General features: G+C 44.2%; 1 protein-coding gene across 1 annotated transcript in view; it reads right to left on the bottom strand.

Moving 5' to 3' along the window:
• LOC135556458 (A disintegrin and metalloproteinase with thrombospondin motifs 10-like) overlaps positions 1–25,595 on the bottom strand; it is a 64,144-nt gene extending 38,549 nt beyond the window's left edge. The window contains exons 1-15 of the mRNA XM_064989684.1: positions 25,409–25,595; positions 21,516–21,894; positions 13,084–13,454; positions 10,133–10,292; positions 9,675–9,877; positions 9,107–9,190; positions 7,588–7,733; positions 6,377–6,420; positions 3,867–3,972; positions 2,423–2,569; positions 2,110–2,251; positions 1,335–1,442; positions 1,066–1,211; positions 501–564; positions 47–149 (exon numbers count right to left, since the gene is read on the bottom strand). Of these exons, the coding sequence (XP_064845756.1) occupies positions 47–149; positions 501–564; positions 1,066–1,211; positions 1,335–1,442; positions 2,110–2,251; positions 2,423–2,569; positions 3,867–3,972; positions 6,377–6,420; positions 7,588–7,733; positions 9,107–9,190; positions 9,675–9,877; positions 10,133–10,292; positions 13,084–13,454; positions 21,516–21,621 (1,930 nt within the window). The 5' untranslated portion in view covers positions 21,622–21,894; positions 25,409–25,595. The remainder of the gene's footprint in view (positions 1–46; positions 150–500; positions 565–1,065; positions 1,212–1,334; positions 1,443–2,109; positions 2,252–2,422; positions 2,570–3,866; positions 3,973–6,376; positions 6,421–7,587; positions 7,734–9,106; positions 9,191–9,674; positions 9,878–10,132; positions 10,293–13,083; positions 13,455–21,515; positions 21,895–25,408) is intronic.
• Between the last annotated feature and the right edge of the window lie 570 nt (positions 25,596–26,165).

The raw sequence follows: 26,165 nt of genomic DNA, 5'->3' as shown, positions 1-26,165 counted from the left end.
AAAACAGCCTGCTGTGGAGGGGGGTACACACATATACTGTACCCACCTCCCCTGTAGGGTTTCCAGGTGTAGAATTTCCCCCGGAAAGTAACGTTGTCGAAGTCGGAGCACTGAATCTCCCGGAAATCCTGAGAGCCTGCAGGGCACTCCTAAAACAGACACACACAGAGTGGCACAGAACAGCTGTATGTCAGTCAAATCTCAGGCCCCCACTGTATCCCTCCCTTGTCTCTCTCGCTGCCAGCAGTCATTTACAGTAATACTCACAGTAGCCTCTACACTCCACCACACACACACACACACACACACACACACACACACACACACACACACACACACAAAGTGAGGGCTTTAGTTCGGGGCTGGGCAGGCTGCGGATAATTAGGTCAGTCTGAGAGCTGTAGATCTGTGTTGAGAGCTGGGCCTGGCCAGGATGAGTATGTGATGGAACTGTAGGCCTTTCAGAGAGAGCTGCTGCTTCGCTCTGCTCCACCACTCACGTCAATATTGCACGATCTGAAGCGCTTCCTCTCTCCCAGACAATACTTTCCACCAATGGTTGGCCTGGAACCAGAAAAGCAGAGGCGAAACACATCTGAGTGCAATTTAACAAAAACTCCCCAATGACACTGGCATCTATTCTCCTCCCGCCTGGCTGGCTGGGCTCTACCACCCTGTTTCAATCTCAAACAGTCTGTCTTTTTATTAGTTAGCTATCCAAGCCAATCAAACTCCTCAGTAGAAACACCAGAGAGAAGTCAGTTTGCCACTATCTGTGTTAAAACTTTATTACGGCTGTCATTGTCGCACGTGGGTGATTATAGTGGGGTGTTAAAATGATTGGTGGTAGACTGATGTCTCTCATCCTCAACAAACAGTTGTGCTTGGAAGTTAGGAAGAGCCAGTCAGATACAATCCTATGACTTTACAGTCATACAGTGGCTGGGAATCCAATGGCAAATCCCTATAGACAGATTACAGTCGTACAGTGGCTGGGAATCCAATGGCAAATCCCTATAGACAGAGTTGAGATCCACATCACCCTCCATTTGCAGCACCACTCACCTGGGGCTGTCACAATGGCGGATGGAGGAGGACACTCCTCCCCCACAGGTACGGCTGCACTCTTCCCAGGGAGTCCAGAGACCCCAGCCGCCGTCCACCCCCTCTGGCCTTGTCCCGTAGACCACACACACTCTCTTATAGCACCACTAAAGTACACACACAGGGGAGGGACAAGCTGTGGAACTATTGAAATATTTTTTTCTTTCAAATTGACATTTGCACACCAAACACCCCCATTTCTGCTAGTAATGGAACATCCCAGTGCTTACCCCTTTCTCTATGGTATTGGTTTGACAGATGGTTCCTTCGGCGGCGGGTATGCTGCTGGTGATGCAGCGGTTGCTCTTGCTCATGCACCACAGCTCACTACAGACTTCCTGCAGGCACAGAGAGAGCTGTTAGAGTGCGTCCATTTCAGCTCATATAGAGACAACAAGCACAGATGAGCCCAGCCAGGACATGGAGCAGACGGAACCAGGTTGGTTCAACTACCTCTGATCTCTGTGGTCTTAATGTATTTAAGACTTATGGCGTTGTATTTTATTGTATACATATGCTCTGACTACATAGTATCAATGATAATGACACTATAAAGTGCTATTTTGTTCCAGATGTCCGCTCACTAAGCTGTCGGGCCAATAAAATAGACTGTCTAATAAAATAAAGGTAGCACAAGACTTCTTCAGAAATTCTTAACACATGGGGACAAAATCCAGTGGGACTGGATAACAAAAAGGGGAAGAAAACTCTAGCTGGGAGACAAATAAATATCAGTCCAAATCCAGGGGCTACTCTGTCTGCCATCATGCTGCCCTGGTCAGGGTGGGCAGAGAGCCAAAGATATGCCAGAGGACAATCTGCACATGGTACTAATGGATCAGACAGTTGATTGGAGCATGGCGCTTGCAGCACCAGAGTTGGGAGTTTAATTCCTACACGGGCCACACATACAGTACTGAATGTATCTGCCTGGTAAAAATGACCATACAGCCTTATCAAGCAAGTTCGAGGAGGAGGAAGAAGATAAGGAAGGTGATTAGGTACCCCATATTTACACTGCCGAGACTTCACTCCATATTGGAAGCGGCACTGCTCATCTGCATCGTAGGCCTGGCCGGGGGCCGTAGTGGGGTACAAAAAATCCTGCTTGGGGGGGACGTTGTTGAGGCAGGAACCCATGCCTGAGCTACAGGGATACAAACAGGAGAAGACACTGAAAAAGAGGTCCCAACACAACAAAGATAGACGTCACCTCACTTGGAATGCACCCAGTTAATCTACCCCACAATAAAATCATGATCAACTTTATAACTCCTTATGCTTCCACTTTGTTGTACTGTATGTGCTGTACACTCACTCCAGGAAGTTGGTGATGTAGTCTCGGCTGCAGGCGGACCAGACGAAAGGGTTGGTCTTCATGGTGATGTGTGCAGCCATCAGCTTGGCTGTCTCCTGACTGCGGGAGCCACAGCCGTTGCCAACTCCGTCATGGTTCATCCCAAACCTGCAGGGAGAGAGAGATGGTACTGTGTTGATATATCACCTGGTTAACTGAGTATGTGTGAAATATTGGGGTATTGGTATCGGGCAAAAGGCAAGTTCTTTACTCATATATCATCTCTGTTAAACTCGTATTAACACCATGAGCTCTGTCTCTGAGGTCTGTGCAGATTTAACAGACAGCAAAGAATCTCTATGCTTTCACACACACACACACACACACACACACACACACACACACACACACACACACACACACACACACACACACACACACACACACACACACACACACACACACACACACACACACACACACACACACACACACACACACACACACACACACACACACACACACCCACACAGTTAAAGACTAGGCCTGCCGTCTAGACAGCCCCAGGGTATAAGCACCCCATCCAGTTCAAAGGTACCTGGACTAGCCATTAGGGGGGAGCACCAATGGGTTTGCCACCTGTGAAAATACCCCTGAGGCCTGTGTGCGCACGTAGGTAAATGGCACACTCAATTACTTAGCAGAAATTGAGGATTTTCAAAAATGATACAAAGTAATGGCTTTCGAAAGGAAAACATCAGAATCCTCTTTCATGGCAGGGAATGAAGAGGCTTGGAAATGCCCGGTGGAGCATACACCTAGATAAATATGTATGCATGAGTAAGTGAGGCAGATCGGCTGGTATGCCAGGCCAGCAAGTAAAACAAAATGTCTTGGAGGGAAGGTACAAAAGAAATGCCTACTGCCAGGCACTGTGGTAGGCCCAGAATGAAATACTGTACTGGCCACACTCGTAACTTGTTCCACTTGTTATAAATAGCACATGACTGAAAGAAAATATAAAGTTATTAACACGTTCTCAATTGATGGAAATTACTCATGGAGGTAGTTACGTAACTTCTCCCTCTGGTACGGCTCTAATCTAACAGCAATCTCGCTAGTAGGTTGGGCTTTGGATAAGTTTAGCTCAGGTCAGCCCAGCCCAGGGGTGCTTGGGTAAGGGCAGGGGGCATGGGGGTGTAAGGGAAGAAAGGCAGGACCAGAAGCCAGGTACAGAGGCAGGGTCTCCTGTGTGGGGTCACAGGTGACACCAGTGAAAGAGTGGTCTGTTGAAACAGCGCAGGTCCATAAAGCAGAAACAGAGCCTAACGCCAAAGGGTGTGTGTGTCAAAGGTGTGTTTATGATGACTGTAACGAAGGCAAGAACTGGGGCTCTGATGATTTTCCTGGTCAGGTCCCGTGGTCAGTAAAAGGGTAATATAGGTGATGTGGGCAAGCTCCTTACGTGTGTCCTATTTCATGGGCGATGGTGAAGGCTGTGGCCAGGCCAATGTCCTCGTTGATGCTGCAGCTCCTCTCTGGCTCACACATCCCTCCCACTGGTGCTAGACCTGGAACAGAGAGACACACAATACTGTCACTAACATAGCCATACATGTCCATTCACATTCATACATACAGAGATTATGCAAATGTTAAAATACATACAGTTACATGCTAACACATAACATACACAGGTAACTGACAAAATAAAGGAAACAACATAAAGTGTCTTACACTACATATACAAAAGCATGTGGACCCCCCTTCAAATTAGTGGATTTGGCTATTTCAGCCACACCCGTTGTTGGCAGGTGTATAACATCGAGCACACCGCCATGCAATCTCCATAGACAAACATTGACAGTAGAATGGCCTTACTGAAGAGCTCAGTGACTCTCAATGTGGCAACGTCATAGGATGCCACCTTTCCAACAAGTCAGTTCGTCAAATTTCTGCCCTGCTAGAGCTGCCCCAGTCAACTGTAAGTGCTGTTATTGTGAAGTGGCGAAGTGGTAAGCCACACAAGCTCACAGAACGGAACCGCCAAGTGCTGAAGCGAATAATGCTTAAAAATAGTTTGTCCTCGGTTGCAACACTCACTACCGAGTTCCAAACTGCCTCTGGAAACAAAGTCAGCACAAGAACTGTTCGTCGGGAGCTTCATGAAATGGATTTCCATGACCGAGCAGCCACACATAAGCCTAAGATCACCATGCACAATGCCAAGAGTGGTGTAAAGCTCGCCGCCATTGGACTCTGGAGCAGTGGAAACGCGATCTCTGGATTGATGAATCACACTTCACCATCTGGCGGATGCCAGGAGTACGCTACCTACCCGACCTCGAGATCGGTGTGGAAGAACTTGACTGGCCTGCACAGAGCCCTGACCTCAACCCCATTGAACAACTTTGGGATGAATTGGAACACCGACTGCGAGCCAGGCCTAATCACCCAACATCAGTGCCCGACCTAACTAATTCTCGTGGCTGAATAGAAGCAAGTCCCCGCAGTAATGTTCCAACATCTAGTGGAAAGCCTTCCCAGAAGAGTGGAGGCTGGTATAGCAGCAAAGGGTGGACCAACTCCATATTAATGCCCAGGATTTGGAATGAGATGTTCAAAGAGCAGGTGTCCAGATACAATCATGTAGTGTAATAGGTAATAGGTAATGTAGTGTAATAGGGCATTGTGCCATCAGAACAACTTCAATGTGCCTTGGCACTCTACGAGTGTCTGGAACTCTATTGGAGGGATGCGACACCATTCTTGGTGTTTCGTTGATGGTGGAAAACGCTGTCTCAGGCGCCGCTCCAGAATCTCCTATAAGTGTTCAATTGGGTTGAGAACTGGTAACTGACACACACACACACTTTAAACCCCCTTTCAGAACCCTCTTTCAAAGTCACTGAAATCTCTTCTTGTAGTCATGGTAGTGGAAAATAATGGACAACTGGACATTTTTATACTTGACCCTAAGCATGATGGGATGTTAATTGCTTAATTAACTCAGGAACTACACTTGGGTGGAAGCACCTGCTTTCAATCTACTGTGTATCCCTCAGTTACTCAAGTGTTTCCTTTATTTTGGCAGTTACTTTATATATTTATATAAACTTAGCCAAAACCTAAAAACCTAGATTCTGCATCTACATGTCACTCTAAAGGCGTCCGCATGCTTTAGTTTGGCTGGCGGCTAGCGTAACTCGACTAGCGTAACTCGACTAGCGTAACTCGACTAGCGGAACTCGACTAGCGGAACAGAACGAGTGCGCTCACATACTCCTTTAAAAGATCGCTTGAAAATTGAGAAAAAAACGGCAATAGTATTGTTTGTCTGTTAAAAAAGTCTGAATTAATCTAAGATAACTCAAGAAATCTGTCATAAAATTCTACATATTTGCCGAAATGATCTTAGCTGCGCAATTTTACATCTAACAAAGATGTTCAGTGCAGTATTTTTCCATTTAAAAAATATGCATGAAAACGAGTCGTCTCTCGTTGCATGACAACAAAGACTTTATTGACGAATCACTGACGAAGGGGCGTAGACTTCGGCTGAAAACTCTGGCATGCCTCCAGAAAAAAATGTATGTGCCTGCACAACCCCCCAAAAAACGAATCAAAGTCAAAAACGAACAAAAACGTCACAAAATCTCGTTGTAATATATGCACGAACTCTACCAAACTGTTTTGGCTGGGAAGCATGCGGACGCCTTAAGACTGTGCTAGTCAGTCATGCTGGTCAGTCAGCTGCAGCAGAGATGTGGTAGTTAAGTACTTAATAGTGAGGGAGTGCAAAGTGAAAATGAGGGCAGTTTTCTGAGTCACATCCCCTCCCCTGGCTGCTCAAGATTATATATAGTCTGACACTGAAGCTCAGTGCTTCCCAACAAGCGACCTGTGTGCAGTGTGTGTAACCAGGGTTAGCCCTCTCCTGGGCTGGGCGGGGGCAGGTTTGACCAGATGTCCTACCTAGGGTTCCACATGGCTTGTTCTTGTAGATGCAGATGTCGTACCTGGGAACAGCAAGGAAAATAAACCAGGCCATTTACTCAAATGAATAGTCTGGCAGTCGGTGCTTCCACACCCTGACAGGTACTCACATTTAAACATACAGTACATTGAGCAAAAAGCATTCACACACGTAATCACACACACGGACTCTCTCTCTCACACACACACGGGAGTGCACATGCACACAGACATCCACTCTTTCTCTCCTTTCTCTTCTCTCTCTTTGTCTCTCCCTCCCTTTCTTTCTCCTCTCTCTCTCAGAGGCAGTTATGGACACACACCAGACTTGATATGTGACTGATACGGTCTGAACAATGGCAGGAAATAAAAGGATGGTTATTGCAGTGTCCTCTGGACATTTTCAATCCCTCTTTGATAAAAGTTTTCATATAAAGAACCTATTTTCACAGATCTAACATCCCAAGACACTCCAAGAAAAGAGAATACAAGCGAGTAGGAACAGGGGCCCATGCATGGGCAGAGCAGCGTTTTTCAGTGAATGGTGCTCTGTTGTATCTCTCTACAGTATTGTGTTACTGCTGTTGCTGTTTTCCCCCTAAATAGAGCGCCTCTCTATTTCTGAAACTATACTTTGCTTCCTTGGCTCGGCTCAGGGCTGTCAGATTCAAGGCAGCTGTACTCTGATTCCTACTCTCTCTCTCTCTCTCTCTCTCTTTCTCTCACTACCTCTTTCGTTCTTTCTCCCTCCCTCTCCACAGCGTTCTCCCTCCAGATGCTCAGTTGAGCAGAACAACCTAAGTTTCGTCACTCCAGACAGGACCAGACACAAACGCACACTTGGCAAAAATGAGAGGCCATGGGGCAAGAGAAAGAGTCAGTGAACTCAGAGGGCAGGATATGGAGTCAGTTCTTACTAAAACCCTAATTCAAAGAAGAATAAATTGAGCACAATATATTATCTTTTCCAATAGACTCAATAGTGGATCGTTAAGGAATTAGGCTAGAGAGGGGTTAATTATGTGTATTGACAATGCTAGCTTGTACCATTTGGTACTAAGAGCTGTATTCTGTCTTAAGATCTGTGCACTTATCTCGAATTCTTGAGCAAGTCTCCCATTGAGGTCAATGAATGACTTATGTGAAAGTCTGAGTTGTGCATGCTTATCACACTGAATCACTAAGAATGTTTCGGTGCTGGGGGTGCTGACCTGGTGATGAGCACAGCAGTGTCGTGGTGAGCGATGCCGTTGTCTGGGATGGCGTTCCCGTTGCCATTCCGGTTCTGGATAGATTTCTGCCACTTACAGAAGCTGTCCAGGGACTTCCCTGCATGGTGGTTGATCTCTAGAGTCGGCTGACAGAGACAGAGAGGGAATACAAACTGAAACCAACATCATCTGGAAGTGTACAGTGAAATAATCAAATGACTGTATAATCACCTTTAGGTTTTCATAGATGTGCCACTTTTACTATCTGCAACGACCTGACAATAATTTACGGGCCTGAAGAAGTAATGAGACAGACATTCCCCATGTGGAACAATAATACATTTTTACTACATGAACAGAATTGACCAGTTCAATAGCTGTGCAATGAGCCTAGTATTAAGCAGCCCAGCCCTCTGCCACGGGGCTATTGGACTGAGCTGATGAGGACAGGAGCTCCCTCTGCTTTGCTCTCTCGCTGCCATTAGCCGCCTTGGCAGAGACGAGGGAATGCTCTCCTGGCCACAGCTGGGTAAGGCTCGTAACACAGGAATGCCCATGGTGGTGACATAACTAGTAATTGTCTCATCCCACAATCCTTCATCTCTGGGCTCAGTGGGCTGGCTAGTCTATTTTGTTTTCCAGGGGCAGTTTTCAGCTGGAAATGACAGACCCTCTCCACTCTTCTCAGCGAGACTACTTTTGGTCTTACCCCAACCTCAACAGACCGAACAGCAAGAATAATACTAATACTACTGCTAATGATCATAACATTTATTTATTCATTTCTTTCTTTGTCAGATGGCATATGCCCGGGGCAAATTACAGGGGATTATTTTCAGCTCTCTAGTATGAATCATACAGGTTGTTATTAGACTGCCACGGTGTCTTCACCGCAAAACCACTAGTCTCCCTCAGATACCATTTGAATCATCCGTAGGAAGGCTTATTAGGTCCACATTACATCAGAAAGTGTAACCCTGTCCTGGCACTCAGTCTGACCGCATGCCGTTAGCAGCACGGGGCCTGGCTGACTGGCCTGGTGGACAGGACCGGGACCAAGCACTGACATGACCTTCATGTCAATCCCCAGGCAGTAGGTGGATAAGACACTGGGCCACAGTGAGGCGTGCCTGCCTGCATGCCTGCCCGCCCTGCCTGCCTGCCCGGCCTGCCTGCACTTTTTCTAGAGCACTTTTTTCTAGAGCACTAATGTGCGTCATATCAACGACCCGAGAGGTCACCAGCAACAACAAATGCAGTCATGGCTGGGCTGCTTGGCAGGTCACTCTCTCTCCACTGCCACAAACGGCTCCGCTTACAAGTTTCCACCGAGAGCAGGGGAGGAAAGACACTTAAGCCAAGAATTTGACACAAACAAGGAGCTCATAGACGCTGGCCCGGGAAACCAAGCTGGACTGGACTGGGATGCGGAGCAGAGCAGAGGCAAGGTGGATGGATGCAGACTCCACTGTCCATTGAAAGGCAGAGATTTTTCCAGAATGGGTCTAGAAAAGAATACCTGGTCCTCCATGAGCAGGATGAGGCGGGTCACCACGATGTTCACTGCGTTCCCCAGGCTAGAATCCTGGAACAGTTTGGCAACCTGACCTCCAGGGAAACAAGAAAAGACCAGTCTTAAAAAGAGCTGACACATCATTCATCACTATCACTTACAACCCAAGGGAAAGACACTTGTCATTATTGACACAACTCGTGTAATTTGGGTTACTTTACAATGTGCTTCTGTAGTTTCCTCTGAATGGGCTTTTGTGACAAGATGGATGCAGAACAGTAAAATAAGGCCAACCATTCATTAAAGGCATTCCAGACATGAGTGTGTGTGTAGCCATCTGAGCGACAGGGTGTGAAGTGATATCCTGTAAAAACTACTACTATGTCATGACCTCAGCTACACTATCTGCAGGTGAAGACAGGAGAACCATTTAATACAGTAACAACAATCCTAGACTCAATCCTCAACACAGTCACAATAAAGTAGGACAATAGGACATTATGGGGCTTTTTAAAAAAAAATCTGACTTTTCCACCCTGCAAGTTGTAGTGATCTGACTCGATGTGAAACTTACAATATTCATGACAGCCAGGATGTACTGCTCGATGTCCCGGCGGCCGTGGTACCCCACCATCATCTTGTCGGCCACCACCAGTGTTTCTACGTAGCGCTCTCTGCTCACAGACCTCTTCAGGGGCAGCTGGCCTCGGCTGATGGGGTTGGGAGGAGTCTTCAGAGTCCTCTGCCACCAGGCCATGCCTTTACCTGGCTTCTCATCTGAGACACAGTCACACAGACAGAGATAGGGGCTGATGGTACTGATAAAGAAAAGGGTACACTACCCGATTAGAGCCACTCCACAACATTTTGACTGATGGTAAGAGTGATATTAAGGTGAATGTATTAAAATGAGGTTATTATTCCCTGTAAACTGAGACTGCTGTACAGAGTATCATAAACTATGCGAATACAATCGTAAGTTGGAAGTTTAAAGGGTCCTGTTATGCCCAGTACCCAGACAGCTCTACCTACCGATGACACCACAGGACTGGTCCATGTACTGGTGGCGAAGAGATGACCTCTTGTAAACCACATGGGGGCGGCCCTTCCCCCTCTCCGCCCTAGTGAGGTTTTCGGCCGGGGTCAGAGGCTCGACGAGGTACTCTTCACCGCCCGCCACGATCACCCCCTGCTGGAAAAGCCAGGGGCCCTCTGAAGGTTGGTGGTGACGGGACAAGAACTGACATGCACGGAAGTCCCTATCTCTGCTGTCTGTCAGGCCATTTACAGTAGCACTGTCTACAGCCAGCCCTGTGACACCTCATCTCCCCTCAGTGGATACACTACACTGACACGCACACAAAACCCACACACATTCACATACAGCACATACGCACACACACATAACACACACATGCACACCAACACAACACATACACGCACACACACACACTTTTACACTCATCATTTTCTGTTGCTAATCTGTTCGTTATTTTACTCTTATTATGATTTATCCTGATGCCTAGTCACTATACCCTGCCTTCATGTACATATCTACCTCAAATACCGTATTATTATCTATCCTGATGCCTAGTCACTATACTCTGCCTTCATGTACATATCTACCTCAAATACCGTATTATTATCTATCCTGATGCCTAGTCACTATACTCTGCCTTCATGTACATATCTACCTCAAATACCTTATTATTATCTATCCTGATGCCTAGTCACTATACTCTGCCTTCATGTACATATCTACCTCAAATACCGTATTATTATTATTATTATCTATCCTGATGCCTAGTCACTATACTCTGCCTTCATGTACACATCTACCTCAAATACCTTATTATTATCTATCCTGATGCCTAGTCACTATACTCTGCCTTCATGTACATATCTACCTCAAATACCTTATTATTATCTATCCTGATGCCTAGTCACTATACTCTGCCTTCATGTACATATCTACCTCAAATACCTTATTATTATCTATCCTGATGCCTAGTCACTATACTCTGCCTTCATGTACATATCTACCTCAAATACCGTATTATTATTATCTATCCTGATGCCTAGTCACTATACTCTGCCTTCATGTACATATCTACCTCAAATACCGTATTATTATCTATCCTGATGCCTAGTCACTATACTCTGCCTTCATGTACATATCTACCTCAAATACCTTATTATTATCTATCCTGATGCCTAGTCACTATACTCTGCCTTCATGTACATATCTACCTCAAATACCTTATTATTATCTATCCTGATGCCTAGTCACTATACTCTGCCTTCATGTACATATCTACCTCAAATACCGTATTATTATTATTATCTATCCTGATGCCTAGTCACTATACTCTGCCTTCATGTACATATCTACCTCAAATACCGTATTAGTATTATCTATCCTGATGCCTAGTCACTATACTCTGCCTTCATGTACATATCTACCTCAAATACCTTATTATTATCTATCCCGATGCCTAGTCACTATACTCTGCCTTCATGTACATATCTACCTCAAATACCGTATTATTATTATCTATCCTGATGCCTAGTCACTATACTCTGCCTTCATGTACATATCTACCTCAAATACCTTATTATTATCTATCCTGATGCCTAGTCACTATACTCTGCCTTCATGTACATATCTACCTCAAATACCTTATTATTATCTATCCTGATGCCTAGTCACTATACTCTGCCTTCATGTACATATCTACCTCAAATACCTCGTTCCTCTGCATATTGATCTGGTACTCCCTGTATATAGCTCCACATTGATCTGGTACTGGTACTCCCTGTATATAGCTCCACATTGATCTGGTACAGGTATTCCCAGTATATAGCTCTATTCTTGTGTATTTTATTTTATTCCTCTTGTGTTGCTATTTTAATTTTAATTTATATTATAATTGTTAACTCTGTGTTGCTGGGAAGGGCTCTTAAGCATTTCACAGTTAGGTCTACATCCGTTGTATCTGGCGCATGTGACAAATACATTTTTACTTGATTTGATATCGTACATACTGTAACTATACCTGGCCTGGATGATAATCATATCAGTCTCTCATCAGCCTGGGCCTAAACAAACACAGGCTCTCACCTCGCTCCTAAACTGTTCTGTGGGTCAGATACATAGGGAGAGTGATCCTATCTGAGTGGGGATTCATGAGTCTTTCCACAGAGAGGAGATGGGGAGACGCTGTAACACTTCCCCTGATTAGATCTTTTGGCTGCAGCCTTCGAGGGTCACACTGAGTCTCTACAATAGCGGCGCACTTTCAGAGTGCACCTAATCCTGTAATGTGTTTAGTGATGCTCTCGTGGACACACAGCGGATTCCCTGCTGAATTAAGTTACGCTAGTCTGACCACAAGTAATTATGTGTGGGGTTTATTAACACTTTGTGAGCAGATTAAATCCTTGGTTGTATTTACCCCTGTTATTATGGGCCCAATTAGTTATTAGCTGTAAAGACATCACAAGAATAAATGGACAAGGAGAATGCTTGTATCTGTCATTATTTGACTGATTTCATTCAATTAAAAATGGTCTGCCGTGGGCGTTGGTGCTAGCTGGCTACTGAATGGTCGAGACGTACAGCTGAGAACATGCCTTAGTGATGTTATGAGTTGTGACCAGCAGGGGAAATCTGGTGATAAGAATGGGCTTTGGGAATACCTTGTTTACGCAGGTGCATTACTGTTCCAGGCCTAGAATAGTATGTGGCCAGACAGATGCCCTGGTCTAGTCCAGGGTCAGAGCTAACCTCGTACACAGAATCATAATGTTACACTCAGAGGAATCCTCTGGAGCTCCATTAGCCCTGGGTCCCCTGAGGCCAAGGACAACAGCACAACAACACAACAGGGCAACAAGACAACAGGAAATCAGGACAACAAGACAAGAGACTATAGGACAACAGGCCAGTGGTGCTAGCAGTACTAGATGGGTCAGGTTCTTACCAGGCCGTTACAGTTGCTGAGAGCCACCATGCTGGAGTGGGGCTGACCCTGCAGGTGGCCTACATAGAGACACTGGGGGGCATAAGGGTGGCTCCAGGCCAGACGGCCCCTCCTCCAGTACTCCACACGGAACTGGTGGGACAGCAGGCCCCCCTGCAGGGTCAAGTTGAGGAAGAAGTTAGTTTTGGTGGTGGAGAGTTGGTAGTACAGCTGGGACAGGTCCTGTTGCTGGTCCTCTGCACTGCGGTGGCTCCGCCGGTTGTGGTTGGGGCTCTCTGCCCCTCCATCCTCTGTGTCCAGGGTCTCGCCCTGCGGCCCCACACGAACCGGGATGACAATCTCATACTGGCCCAGGCTGGACAGGAACGTAGCTGGACAGAGACAGAGAGAGGAGAGAGAGCGACAGAGCACAAATGTCAAATTTGACATTTCAATTCAACTTTGGTAAAATATACAGTATGTGCATTATCATCAAGGCTTAAAGCTCTCGAGGACAGGCCAGAGTCAGTCGTTATTAGTGAGATTCTTGAGGACTTCTTAGTCTACGCTATCCCTCCCAAGGCCAAAGGATGTCTCCATGGCAACCCTGAAATCGTATACTTCCTGTCTCCGGCTTTTTGCCCGGAGATTTATTGTCCAAACACGACGCTCCAAACACTGCACTAACAGGGGAAAGGTAAACAGAAATTAGCCCAGTTTTCATCAAGGCCTTTAGCCTTGTTTTGTGGAGAAACATCCCTCCCCACTGAGAGTAAACAGGCAGGGATTAGTGTCTGTACCTTAAGTCTATGCCCGGCCTCTCTGTATACATGGCCAGGCCAGCATAAACAAACAGCAAGCACCATTACATCTCCCCAGACCCCTCCAACCCCTAGACCCATTTCACATCCTTCAGCACATTCTGCAACGGCCAGTTATAGGAGCTTTGAATAACACCCTACACCGTTTTAGACAACATACACAAATTGCCCCAAATAAAAAGTAGTATTTTCATGGTATTTACATAGGAAAGCCTCATGGAGGACTGGAGTGGACTGGGCAGCATTCAGATAAAATAGATTGTTTCAAAAGTCCACTGTACCCCCAATCTCGCCTCCTCCATCACCCCCTCCACCCCTACATGGATCCACAGCTGTACAGCTGCTCCGCGTGCCCTGATTGCCTGCCTGCCTGCTTGGCTCTGTGGCGCTCTCACTGCAGCGCAGCAGTAATCTGTCCAGACACAGCCACCTGATAAGCCTGTCTAATTAATGAGTGTGAGGCAGCTAGTGGGCTGACTTGGCTCCACCACTGTTTTCATAAGGCTGCCATACGGCTGTCTGTCCTCTCCCAATGAACTGTGCCCACATGTGCAGGGTACTTCAAAAGGGAAATATGGTTGGTACAATGGAAATGAGGGGAACAAAGTTGTCTGTACAGTATAAGAGTACAGTAAGTCTTAGTCTGGTCTGAAGGGTCACATGGCGTCTGATCCTCTCCCAGGTCCCCTACTGGTTCAGAGGCCCAGCCATCTATAGGTCATCACACAGTGCTCATGTTATCACAAGACAACATTGGGCATAAAACTGATGGAAAGCTGCTCCCAGCTCTATGGCACCACAGGGCGAACCATTCTTCAGATTATTTTGATCTATTATCTAATCCCCAGGAGGAAGAAACTATCATTACTTACCAATAAACACAACCGGTAAAACAGAGAGGCCCATAAAAGAGTGCTCACCTTTTATCAAATAAACTGCCATACGCACTACCCAGGATTTGGTTTATTTGAGCTTTTAGAAGAAAGGAACCTTTAATTAGCCTCTTTAAAAATAGAAAAGGAAACGAGAACAGTGGCCCTTTTTACTGTAACGTTCCCAGAGAGGCTACTACCTCCCTTTCTCTTTTTCTCTCTCTCTCTCTCTGCACCAGATGTGCTGCAGCTGTCTCTAGATTGGGCAGAGTGGTGAGAGGCTCTCTGGTCTCTCTCTCCAGTCTGTCATCCATGCCTGGCTGAAAGAGTCAATCTCAGCCTCAGTCACAATAGGGCCCTGTCAGCAGTTCCTCTACTCAATGCTCATAACTCTGCTCTCAGCTCTGTCTGCCCTGTCTGTCACCATCTCTGTCTCCCTCCATGTCTCCTTGTCTGTCAGTATTTCTGCCAGTCTGTGTCTGTCTGCCTGTCTGTATCTGTCGACCTGTCTGTCTGTCGGCCCGTCTGTCTGTTGGCCTGTCTATCTGCCTGCCTGCGTGCCTGCCTGCCTGCCTGTCTATCTGTCTGTCTGTCACGTCTTGGCCTGGGACAGTTGACTGTCTGAGTTATAAGACTGTGGTGCGGATCCTCAGTCTGAGGGGAAAGTTATACACATATACAGTGCATTAGAAACGTATTCAGATCCCTTGACTTTTTCCACATTTTGTTACATCACAGCCTTATTCTAAAAGGGATTAAATTACATGTTTTCCTCATCAATCTACACTAGCGGTCGACCGATTAATCACCATGGCCGATTAATTAGAGCCGATAAAAAGTTTTCATAACAATCAGTAATGGGCCTTTTTGGGCGCCGATTATGGCATATTACATTGAAATCCACGAGGAAACTGCGTGCCAGCCTGACCACCTTTTACACGAGTGCAGCGCCAAAAGGACCTTGTGGCTGAGAGGAGCCAAGGTAAGTTGCTAGCTAGCATTAAACTTATCTTATAAAAAACAATCAATCTTCACATAATCATTAGTTAAGTACACATGGTTGATGATATTACTAGGTTAACTAGCTTGTCCTGCGTTGCATATAATGAATGCGACGCCTGTTCATTTTTAATCGAATCAGAGCCTACTTCAAATTCGGCAAATTGGTGATGATTTAATAGGGATAGGCGTCCCGTCAACGGGACAGTTGTAAATCATGCAGCGCCTTGTGTCACGATTTTATAGAAATAACAAATGTCGGTACATACAAGAGTTTTATATCGGCTGAAAGCTTACATTTTTCTTAATATAACTGCACTGTCCAATTTACAGTAGCTATTACTGTGAAAAAAATGCCATGCTATTGTTTGAGGAGAGCTCCTAACAACAAAACACTTTTTTCACCTCTGAAGTTGAAATGTGTACATACATTCTGAAATCTTGCTCTGATTTATCATCCAACGGGTCCCAGATATAACATGAAGTGTCATTTTGTTAGATAAAATCATTTTTCATATCCTAAAAAGGTCCATATAGCATGCATGATCGATTTTGTATTTCCACTCGTTCAATTTGCAAAGAAAGGAATCTGTGAAAATCTAACCCTAAATGTTGTTTCAACCAATCAAATCACATTTGTATGTATTCCTCAGAGATCCTAGAATGTAACCAGACTTCACTATATCATTAGGGGTGCAGTATATCCTATAGGACACCAGATTTGGTCAGAGAGCGACGCCTTCATGGCACGACAATGACACGGGTGGTCTTCACTTGATCGACTGTCATTTTGTCAAATAAGCACCAATCGGGGTCAAATAAAGCGAGCTAGATAGGCAATGAGCTGTGCTTTACGGGAGTATCCAGAAACCCCCTGTATGTCGGGAAAATGTGGCTGCTAACCTTGTGCGACAGCCAGCCTTTTCGTTTTGGACAAATATTATAAGAATATGGAGAGTTATGAAGTTATGAAAACTGGTTGTTTGCAAATGTTGAACTTATAATATGGCTACTAATACTGGAAATGCTAAATCAAAGTCCAAGTATACAGATTTGACGATATTCTTGCAGAAAAATGTAATATGAATATAAATGTCTCCTTCACGATTTGCCCAAATGTACCTGGATGACTTCACACTAAATGCTATGTAGTTTGCTCATACTTCAAGTTATGCAATATGCATATCCTAGCTTCAGGGCCTGAGCTACAGGCAGATAGATTTGGGTATGTCATTTTAGGTGAAAATTGAAAAAAGGGGGGATATCCCTAAGAAGATTTATGAACAAAAGCACATTCGGGAAAAAAGCACACTCGTTTCACAAATGTCCCTAACCATAAACATCAATACCTTTCTTAAAATCAATACACAGAAGTATAATTTTTTAAACGTGAATATTTAGCAGGCCATATTAACTAAGGGAATTGTGTCACTTCTCTTGCGTTCTCTTGCGTTTTACATAATTATGACATAACATTGAATGTTGTGCAATGTAACAGCAATATTTAGACTTAGGGTTGATGACTTCAAGCCTACCAACTTCTGAGATTAGGCTGGCAAAAGTGCCTATAAGAACATCCAATAGTCAAAGGTATATGAAAAACAAATGGTATAGAGAGAAATAGTCGACACATCATAATTCATATAATAACTACAACCTAAAACTTCTTTAACTGGGAATATTGAAGAACTGGGAATATTGAACTACCAGCTTTCCTATGTTCTCATGTTCTGAGCAAGGAACTTAAACGTTAGCTTTTTTACATGGCACATATTGCACTTTTACTTTCTTCTCCAACACTGTGTTGTTGCATTAGTTAAACCAAACTGAACATGTTTCATTATTTATTTGAGGCTAAATAGATTTGATTAAGTTAAAATAAAAGTGTTCATTGTTCAGTCAGTATTGTTGTATTTGTCATTATTACAAATATATATATATATATATATATATATATATATATATATATATATTATTGGCCGATTAATAGGTATTGGCTTTTTTTGTCCTCCAATAATTGGTATCGGTATCGGCGTGGAAAAATCATAATCGGTCGACCTCTAATCTACACACAATACCCCATAATGACAAAATGAAAACAGGTTTTTAGACATGTTAGCAAATGTATTAAAAATAAGAAACGAAAATACCTTATTTACATAAGTATTAACACCTTTTGCTATGAGACTCAAAATTGAGCTCAGGTGCATCCTCTTACCATTGATCATCCATGAGAAGTTTCTATAACTTGATTGGAGTCCACCTGTGGTAAATTAAATTGATTGGACACAATTTGGAAAGGCACACACCTGTCTATATTAGGTCCCACAGTTGACAGTGCATGTCAGAGCAAAAACCATGCCATGAGTAACCAAAAAAGTGTTAAACAAATCAAATATATTTTATATTTCAGATTCTTCAAAGTTAGCCACCCATTGCCTTGATGACAATTTGCACAATCTTGGCATTCTCTCAACCAGCTTCATTGAGGTAGTCACCTGAAATGCATTTCAATTAACAGGTGTGCCTTGTAAAAAGTTCATTTGTGGAATATCTTTCCTTTTTAATGTATTTGAGCCAATTAGTTGGTATACAGAAGATAGCCCTATTTGGTAAAAGACCAAGTCCATATTATTGCAATAACAGCTCAAATAAGCAAAGAGAAATGACAGCCCATCATACTTTAAGACATGAAAGTCAGTCAATACGGAAAATTTGAAGAACTTTGAAAGTTTCTTCAAGTGCAGTCACAAAAACCATTAAGCGCTATGATGAAACTGGCTCTCCTGAGGACCACCACAGGAAAGGAAGACCCAGTGTTACCTCTGCTGCAGAAGACAAGTTCATTAGAGTTAACAGCACCTCAGATTGTAGACCAAATAAATGCCTCTCAGAGTTCAAGTAACAGACACATCTCAACATCAACTGTTCAGAGAATACTGCATGAATCAGACCTTCGTGGTCGAAATGCTGCAAAGAAACCACTACTCAAAGACCCCAATAAGAAGAAGAGACTTGCCTGGTCCAAGAAACATTAGCAATGGACATTAGACTGGTGGAAATCTGTCCTTTGGTCTGATGAGTCCAATTTTGAGATTTTTGGTTCCAACCGCTGTGTCTTTGTGAGACGCAGAGTAGGTGAACAGATGATCTCCACATGTGTGGTTCCCACCGTGAAGCACGGAGGCAGAGGTGTGATGGTGTGGGGGTGCTTTGCTGATGACACTATCTGTGATTTATTTAGAATTCAAGGCAGACTTAACCAGAATGTCTATCACAGCATTCTGCAGCGATACGCCGTCACATCTGGTTTGCGCTTAGTGAGACTATCATTTGTTTTTCAACAGGACAATGACCCACCACACCTCCAATCTGTGTAAGGGTTATTTTACCAAGGAGAGTGATGGAGTGCTGCATCAGATGATCTGGCCTCCACAATCACCCGACCTCAACCCAACTGAGATTATTTGGGTTGGGCCGCAGAGTGAAGGACAAGCAGCGAACAAGTGCTAAGCATATGTGGGAACTCATTCAAGGCTGTTGGAAAAGCATTCCAGGTGAAGCTGGTTGAGAGAATGCCAAGAGTGTGCAAAGCTGTCATCAAGGCAAAGGGGGGCTACATTGAAGAATCTAAAATCTAAAATATACTTTGATGTGTTTAACACTTTTTGGGTTACTACATGATTCCATATGTTTTATTTCATAGTTTTGATGTCTTCACTATTATTCTACAATGTAGAAAATAGTAAAAATAAAGAAAAACCCTTGAATGAGTAGGTGTGTCCAAACTTTTGACTGGTACTGTATACATTTCATGAAATGGTTTAATAACCCTGAACTAAATGACTCAATGCCACTACCACAATAACTTACCTCATTTTTCACTTATTTCAAGGGAAAAGGGAGAGAATATTATTTGTAAAATAAAACAATTCTCCAACTACGCCATGTCTGCATATTTGTCCTCTCTTTCTTTTAAATAAACACAAAGACACGAGTCAAATATACTCTGCAGCTTGTCTAGAATTGCAGATTTCATGCCCTCAGCAAATTTCCCATTTTCTAATTCTGTTTTTGTTGAAGGTTTTAATCTAGAATGACTTAAAGGGGTTACCATTCTGTGAGATAACAACTTACACTTGGCCAGGAGTCAATATCCATTTTGGGAGACATGACTAGCGTGGAGGAATCTAACAGTGGTGCTGTAATGTATAAGGCCAGACGTACTGCAATTGAATGTCAAACCATTAACAAATTAAGCTATGACCTACTTGTTGCATTTTCCAGTGAATACTTGTGATAAATGCTAACTAATAAAAAAATATTACCGTCAATCATCAATGAAGCTGGTTTCATTTTTGTGTTAGAAAAGTGTCCTTCTGGCCTCCCGAGTGGTGCAGCGGTCTAAGGTGTCACTACAGACCCGGGTTCGATCCTGGGCTGTGTCACAACCGTCCATGATCGGGTGTCCCATAGGGCGGCACACAATTGGCCTAGTGTCGTCCGGGTTAGGGGAGGGTTTGGCCGGGGAGGGGGCTTTACTTGGCTCATTGCACTCTAGCGACTCCTTGTGGCGGGCCAGGCGCCTGCAGGCTGACAGTGCTCGTCAGTTGAACGGTGTTTCCTCTGACACATTGGTGCAGCTGGCTTCCTGGTTAAGCTGGCAGGTGTTAAGAAGCGTGGTTTGGTGGGTCATGTTTCGGAGAACACATGATTCGACCTTCGCCTCTCCTGAGCTCTTTGGGTAGTTGCGGTGATGAAACAAGATCGTAATTGGATCACAATTGTATATCACAAAAAGGGGGTAAAATACAACAACAACAAAATTATACAAAAAAAAAGTGTCCTTCGAGAGCTCAGTTTAAACAGAGAACCTAAATTAATGGGCCTGTCACGCCCTGACCTTAGAGATCCTTTATTCTCTATTTTGGGTTAGGTCAGGGTGTGACTCGGGTGGGCATTCTAGTTTTATTATTTCTATGTCGGCCTAGTATGGTTCCCAATCAGAGGCAGCTGTCTATCGTTGTCTCTGATTGGGGATCATATTTAGGCAGCCTTTTCCCACCTGTTTGTTGTGGGATCTTATTTTGTGTATAGTTGCTGGTTAGTACTACAAAGCTTCACGTTCGTTTCTTTCTTCTTTATTGTTTTTTTGCTGGTTCACATTAAATAAAGATAATGAACCCAACCCACGCTGCACCTTGGTCTGATTCTTACAACAACGTTCGTGACATGGCCTGTGGTGGTTTTTAAGGAAGCAGTGTGGCAGACAATTGGAAACATGACGTACAGGGTGCAGAGGTTAAGCATAGGAAATACACAACCAGTGCCTTGTTCTGCATGACAATCCATGGACACTCTGGGTATTTACGTCCGAGCCTAAATGGGATTGGTCTGGCTGAGGAGTGGTGGGGTTAGTGTTAGGGGGTTGGCGCATGGCTCTCTGTCTCTGGAGTTGATTTGTGAGAGCAGGGTTCAAGTTTAGCAGGGCCACTGCCATGGTGTGTGGGTCAGGTTAGAAGACGCCCTCCCCACTGTATGGAACAGCTCATTGATTTGGTCCTTTACCTGTTTGAGTGAGGCACCAGGACTGGAAATGTTGAAGCACTTTCACAGTTCAGGATAGAGAATAATACAATATGATAGTAATAATAACATACTGCAATCATACTGTATATTCAGGATCAACATTTATACATTTAAACATGTCCATTTATGTCAAATAGAAGAGAAGAATGGAGTCGACCCGATCTCTGCTCACCTTGTGACTGGGTGAACTTTTCAGCAGTCTGACTTTCTGCGACCTCGGTGGCAACCATGACGATGATGACAACAATGCAGGCCAAGGTCCTCCATAGCATTTCCATGGTTACTACAGCAAGCTTCAGTGCGGTCCCCAGGCCTCTGTCCCAACATGTCTTCTGCCCTCTGATGCCCCTCGCTCACCAATGGGACGCAGTGCACTCAAGGGCCATGGCAGCAGGATTGAGCTCCAGAGACTGTACTGGAGAGCTCTTTACACACAGCCTCTCTGCTTCTGTCTTTCTGGTAGAACCACGGTCAGGAGAAGATTCTGATAGAGAGACTGTCTCTGAGTACAGCAGCAGCAACAGCGGACTCTATAATGTACTGTGGCCTCTCTGTGGAAGAGAAACAGGTTAGTGTGAGGGGAGAGTGGGGAGGGAGAGAGAGAGGGCATGAGATCCACCTGACCCAAATGGTTCCCCTCTGACAACACAAATATATCTGGTCTGTAGTCAGTGCCTCATAAACAGCCATCTCCCACTGCGTCTTCAGCTAATCAATCATTCCTCCTGTCACAGGAAAACTGTGGCTGACAATCTGACGACTAGGGTTTGCAAGTCTCGACCTGGGGGCCACTGTGTCTATTTTATTGGTCTGAAATGAGTTAAAGCAGAATGGAAGACATTGATCTTTTAAAACGCTGTGCTTAGGCTGAGTAGGGTTGGAAGTGGGTGCTACGTCAGTGGCTGTGGAGGAAAATGACCCACACTCACTTTGGGCCTAATGAGGCCTGGCCCCATTACAGGATAGAGGTAGACACACAGCGAGAATAGGCCATTAGCCACAGATCAGGCATTTGTTGGGAAATCAAAAATGGCCTTTGAAAAAGCAACATTGGTTATTATTACATTAAAACGAAGATGTCCTTTTCACCATCGCACTTTGAAGTGTACAGAGGAGTTAAAAGCCTATTTACAGTAACATTGTGACTTTTGTTCCTAAGCCTTTTTGGCAATGTCATTGGGAGGCCCAAACCCAATCTTTGATACCGTTCCCTGCCACACTGCCCACCTCCCTCCATTCCCCCTCTATCGCTCTCTCAGTGTGTCTGAGTAAAGAACAGAGCAGAGACACTGGCTCAGATGGGATGGCTGGTGGCAAACCAACTGTAGGCAAAGGTAATCGGAAGCAGATGGGAAATTATTTGGCGACGAGCGTGAGGGAACAAGTTGCTTGCCTCCTGACAAAAAAGTTAGGGGCAGTCCCCGCCCCTCCCGACACAGAGAGGTAAGTGGGGTAGATGTAGGCTTAATGTGCCTCTGGTTCCCTGGGTCCCAGTGCAGCAGTTCATGGTATAATACAGTCCTAAAACACTAAGGGGGCTTTGTGTTCCAACTTAAATGTGGAGCAACTGTAAACCCCTCTCCTCTCTCCATCTCCACAGCCCTCCCTCACTCCCTCTCTTCGCCCCTTCCGACCCCTCCCTCCAGGCTTTTTTCAGTAATTTCCTACTTGGCCAAACTCTCTTTTATTTTCATTACTTTTTGTTGGAGTCTAATTTTATTGTGGGGTTATTACACTTGCAGCAATATAGCAAATGTGTCCATTAAAACTATTTCTCATCTTGTTTACTTAATCAGACCCCCTATGATTGTCTTTGTGTTTTTAAACAAGGCTACTTAATAGCTTTACTGACTGTCTTCAAGTTCTCCCTACACTAACTAAATCCTTGCTCAGTTAGGAAACATAACAAAAATTTGGTTGAATGGGGATTTTCACAATCTCTTGAAAGTGATTTTGTCATTTGTCTTTGGGGGTCTGTTTTGCAACAGTTTTCCTTTCAGAAAGATAATGTTGATGTGTTAAGCTTTTCAACATATCTACTGCATTGGAAAAGGCAGTGAAAAGTATGTTTTTGCAGACTATCTATAGTGATGTTGCCAGGAAGCGTCCAGACAGAATTTAAAATACTAAACAAACCCATATGACTCGCTCAAAGTAAAGGCTCTCAGTCTCTCTAAGAAATGCAGATGCTAATTGTCCCCTGCTCCTAACACCACCCTCACTGTGCTCCTTTGAAGACACCACTATGATTGTCCACTCCCCCTCTCTCTCCTTTCTGATATAAGATTGCCTCTTCACTCCCTCATATTATGTCATTTCTGAGTTATATTCAAGTAGGGGAGAGTGTGGCCTCGCCTCTTCACTATACTGTAAACACATCAACACTAAGTGAAAGCTGGGAGCTCATGCAACACATAGATACTTGTATCACCCTGACAGCAGTCATTCCCTCAGAAGTGGCTTCGAAAAACAAGCTCAATTCACATGACTCCTCCATGTTAAGCCTTCCACAACAAACAACAGATGAGGTGATACAAATAATAGGGAGAATAAAGGAAGGGATCTTGTCTAAACACTAGTGGCATTCCTCCTTCAATCCCCCCCCCCAAAAAAAAAAAAAATCTGGAGATGAAAAGTGTGAACATAAACAATTAGGCTTGTCAGACAGCCAAGGATACGCACTCTGAAAATGAGCCGTAGTCTAAGACAATATTGTCTGAGAGCTGGCTTCAGGTGGGCTGACTCAGTCAGCAACTGTAGACCATACAGAAGAGAGGCAGTTTAAGCCTTGAGTTCTTGAGTTTCATATTTCTCATGCTACATACTCACAGACAAAGAAAGATTACAGATTTGTCCATTCTCCTAAGTCAGTTGAGAGAGACCTAGGAACCTCACATGCCCTCCCTAACCCAGACGACGCTAGGTCAATTGTGCGTCGCCCCACGGACCTCCCGGTCGAGGCCGGTTATGACAGAGCCTCGGCGTGAACCCAGGGACTCTGATGGCACAGCTGGCGCTGCAGCCCTACCATGGGCAGCCCTACCATGGTGAAGCTACTGGATGTGAAAGGCATTCACAATATGACCAAAACATCAATACATTTTGTGACACAAATCTTTTCCATACATTTTTTTTATTTAACCAAGCAACACCAACATTGGATTTTGTTACAAAAGATGCCACAAGCCTAATGTCAGCACTAGTTCACTTCTGGGTCAGTCTCATAAATCTGATCATTGGCTGAGGAAGTGGAGCACTATGGGGGGGGGGGGGGTATCTGTATGGACTGCTTGTACCAGATATACAACTGTGTTCAATGTTCAATGAATCACTATGCTACTCCTTCAAGGTACTTGATTTGTGATTTTTTTGTCAAATATTTGTTTAAGGTGTGTGTGTGCATGTGCATGAGAGAGAGACAGAGAGTGACAGACAGATGTAACCCAAACATACAAATATTCATCAAACACTTTTAAACAGTGCAGTAGTTCACTAATGTCTTGAAGAATCCACTTTTGCCTATTCTTTCTCCAACTCTTGCAGGAGCATTGCTTGCTCCCTCGCCCGTCAGAAAACCTCATAAGTCCATGGGCATGTGCCATTTGACACTACATGCTGCTGCTCCCAGGCATCAGACAAGCACAGTCTCTCATCGCCCGCAACCTATGGGTTCAGCTTTTCAAATAACAGTATCCATTTCACTTAACTATATGGGGAAAGTGTTTTGGATCCATGACAGTTTCTTCATTAACCTCAACGCAATTAAACAAAGAAATACCACCAACAAATGGTGTTAATATACAATTCAAAATATTCTACTTTACTGAGAAATCAACCCCATCACAAAATATCATGGTCTGACTCGACCTGATAATTCCATGGTCATTTTCGAGTTGTGAAAAATTACTTTAAATATCTGTAAAATCGATATGAAAGACTTCTAAAGAAGCCGTCAAGCATTTTTTGCGGAATGGACTATGCTCTCATAATACAGCCTACAGAGAAGTGCACACTAGGTTTACGAAAGATACGTTTAAAATAAGTTTCAAAATTAGAGTCCAGTACCTTTTTCTTGTCCCTGTCCAGGATCACTATGGTCGCCTCTCGGGGTTTCCGATGTCTTTCTCCTGTTCTCCTTTAAGACGTGTCAGTTGCCTTGAAAAGTTATGTCTGTATTGAGCCGAGGATCGTAAATGAGTGGACCTCTCCTGCTCCCAGGGTCCCACTGTCACAGCAACGCCGTGGATGCCTGCTCGTTCGCTCGCTCTCACAGCTGCGTACTAGACCAGGAAGTGAAAATGTTAATGGTAGCGTCCGTACGCACGGAGGAGCTACACCAAAGATTTTTGGCAACAGAAAACAGAGGGGGCCCAATGTGATGTTTATAACACAAGTACAACCAAACGTATGCAACAACATATAAAGACATACATTTTGTTCCAATTGACGTTTACAATATGATATTTCGATGAAAAAGTTCAACTATACATCATGCTTGCAAGAAAAGCGATTTACATAATAACCTGGTTTAAGAGACGGAAGAGAGGCTGCTACATCTGGTTCTTATGGGGATTCGAATCAAAATAAACGTTTTATCAACGACAATGTTATTTTGAGAAGCCACATTCATTTTGTGAAAAACATTTCTATAATGTGTTGGATTTCCTACTTTCAGATTTTTCGAACTCACTTCTTCGTTTTCACTGGTGCAGTTTGCGATAGAACATTCGCAGATTAAACACCGCAGAAACTCCGATTAGCTAGATAAAAGGAGATGTTTTAATCGGAGTACTCATCAATTACGACTTTACCCAAAATAGGC

Source organism: Oncorhynchus masou, chromosome 15, assembly GCF_036934945.1.
Source record: "Oncorhynchus masou masou isolate Uvic2021 chromosome 15, UVic_Omas_1.1, whole genome shotgun sequence".
NCBI classification, from domain to species: domain Eukaryota; kingdom Metazoa; phylum Chordata; class Actinopteri; order Salmoniformes; family Salmonidae; genus Oncorhynchus; species Oncorhynchus masou.
Note: the sequence above shows the minus strand (reverse complement) of the source record. Positions and strands in the feature narration are given on the sequence as shown.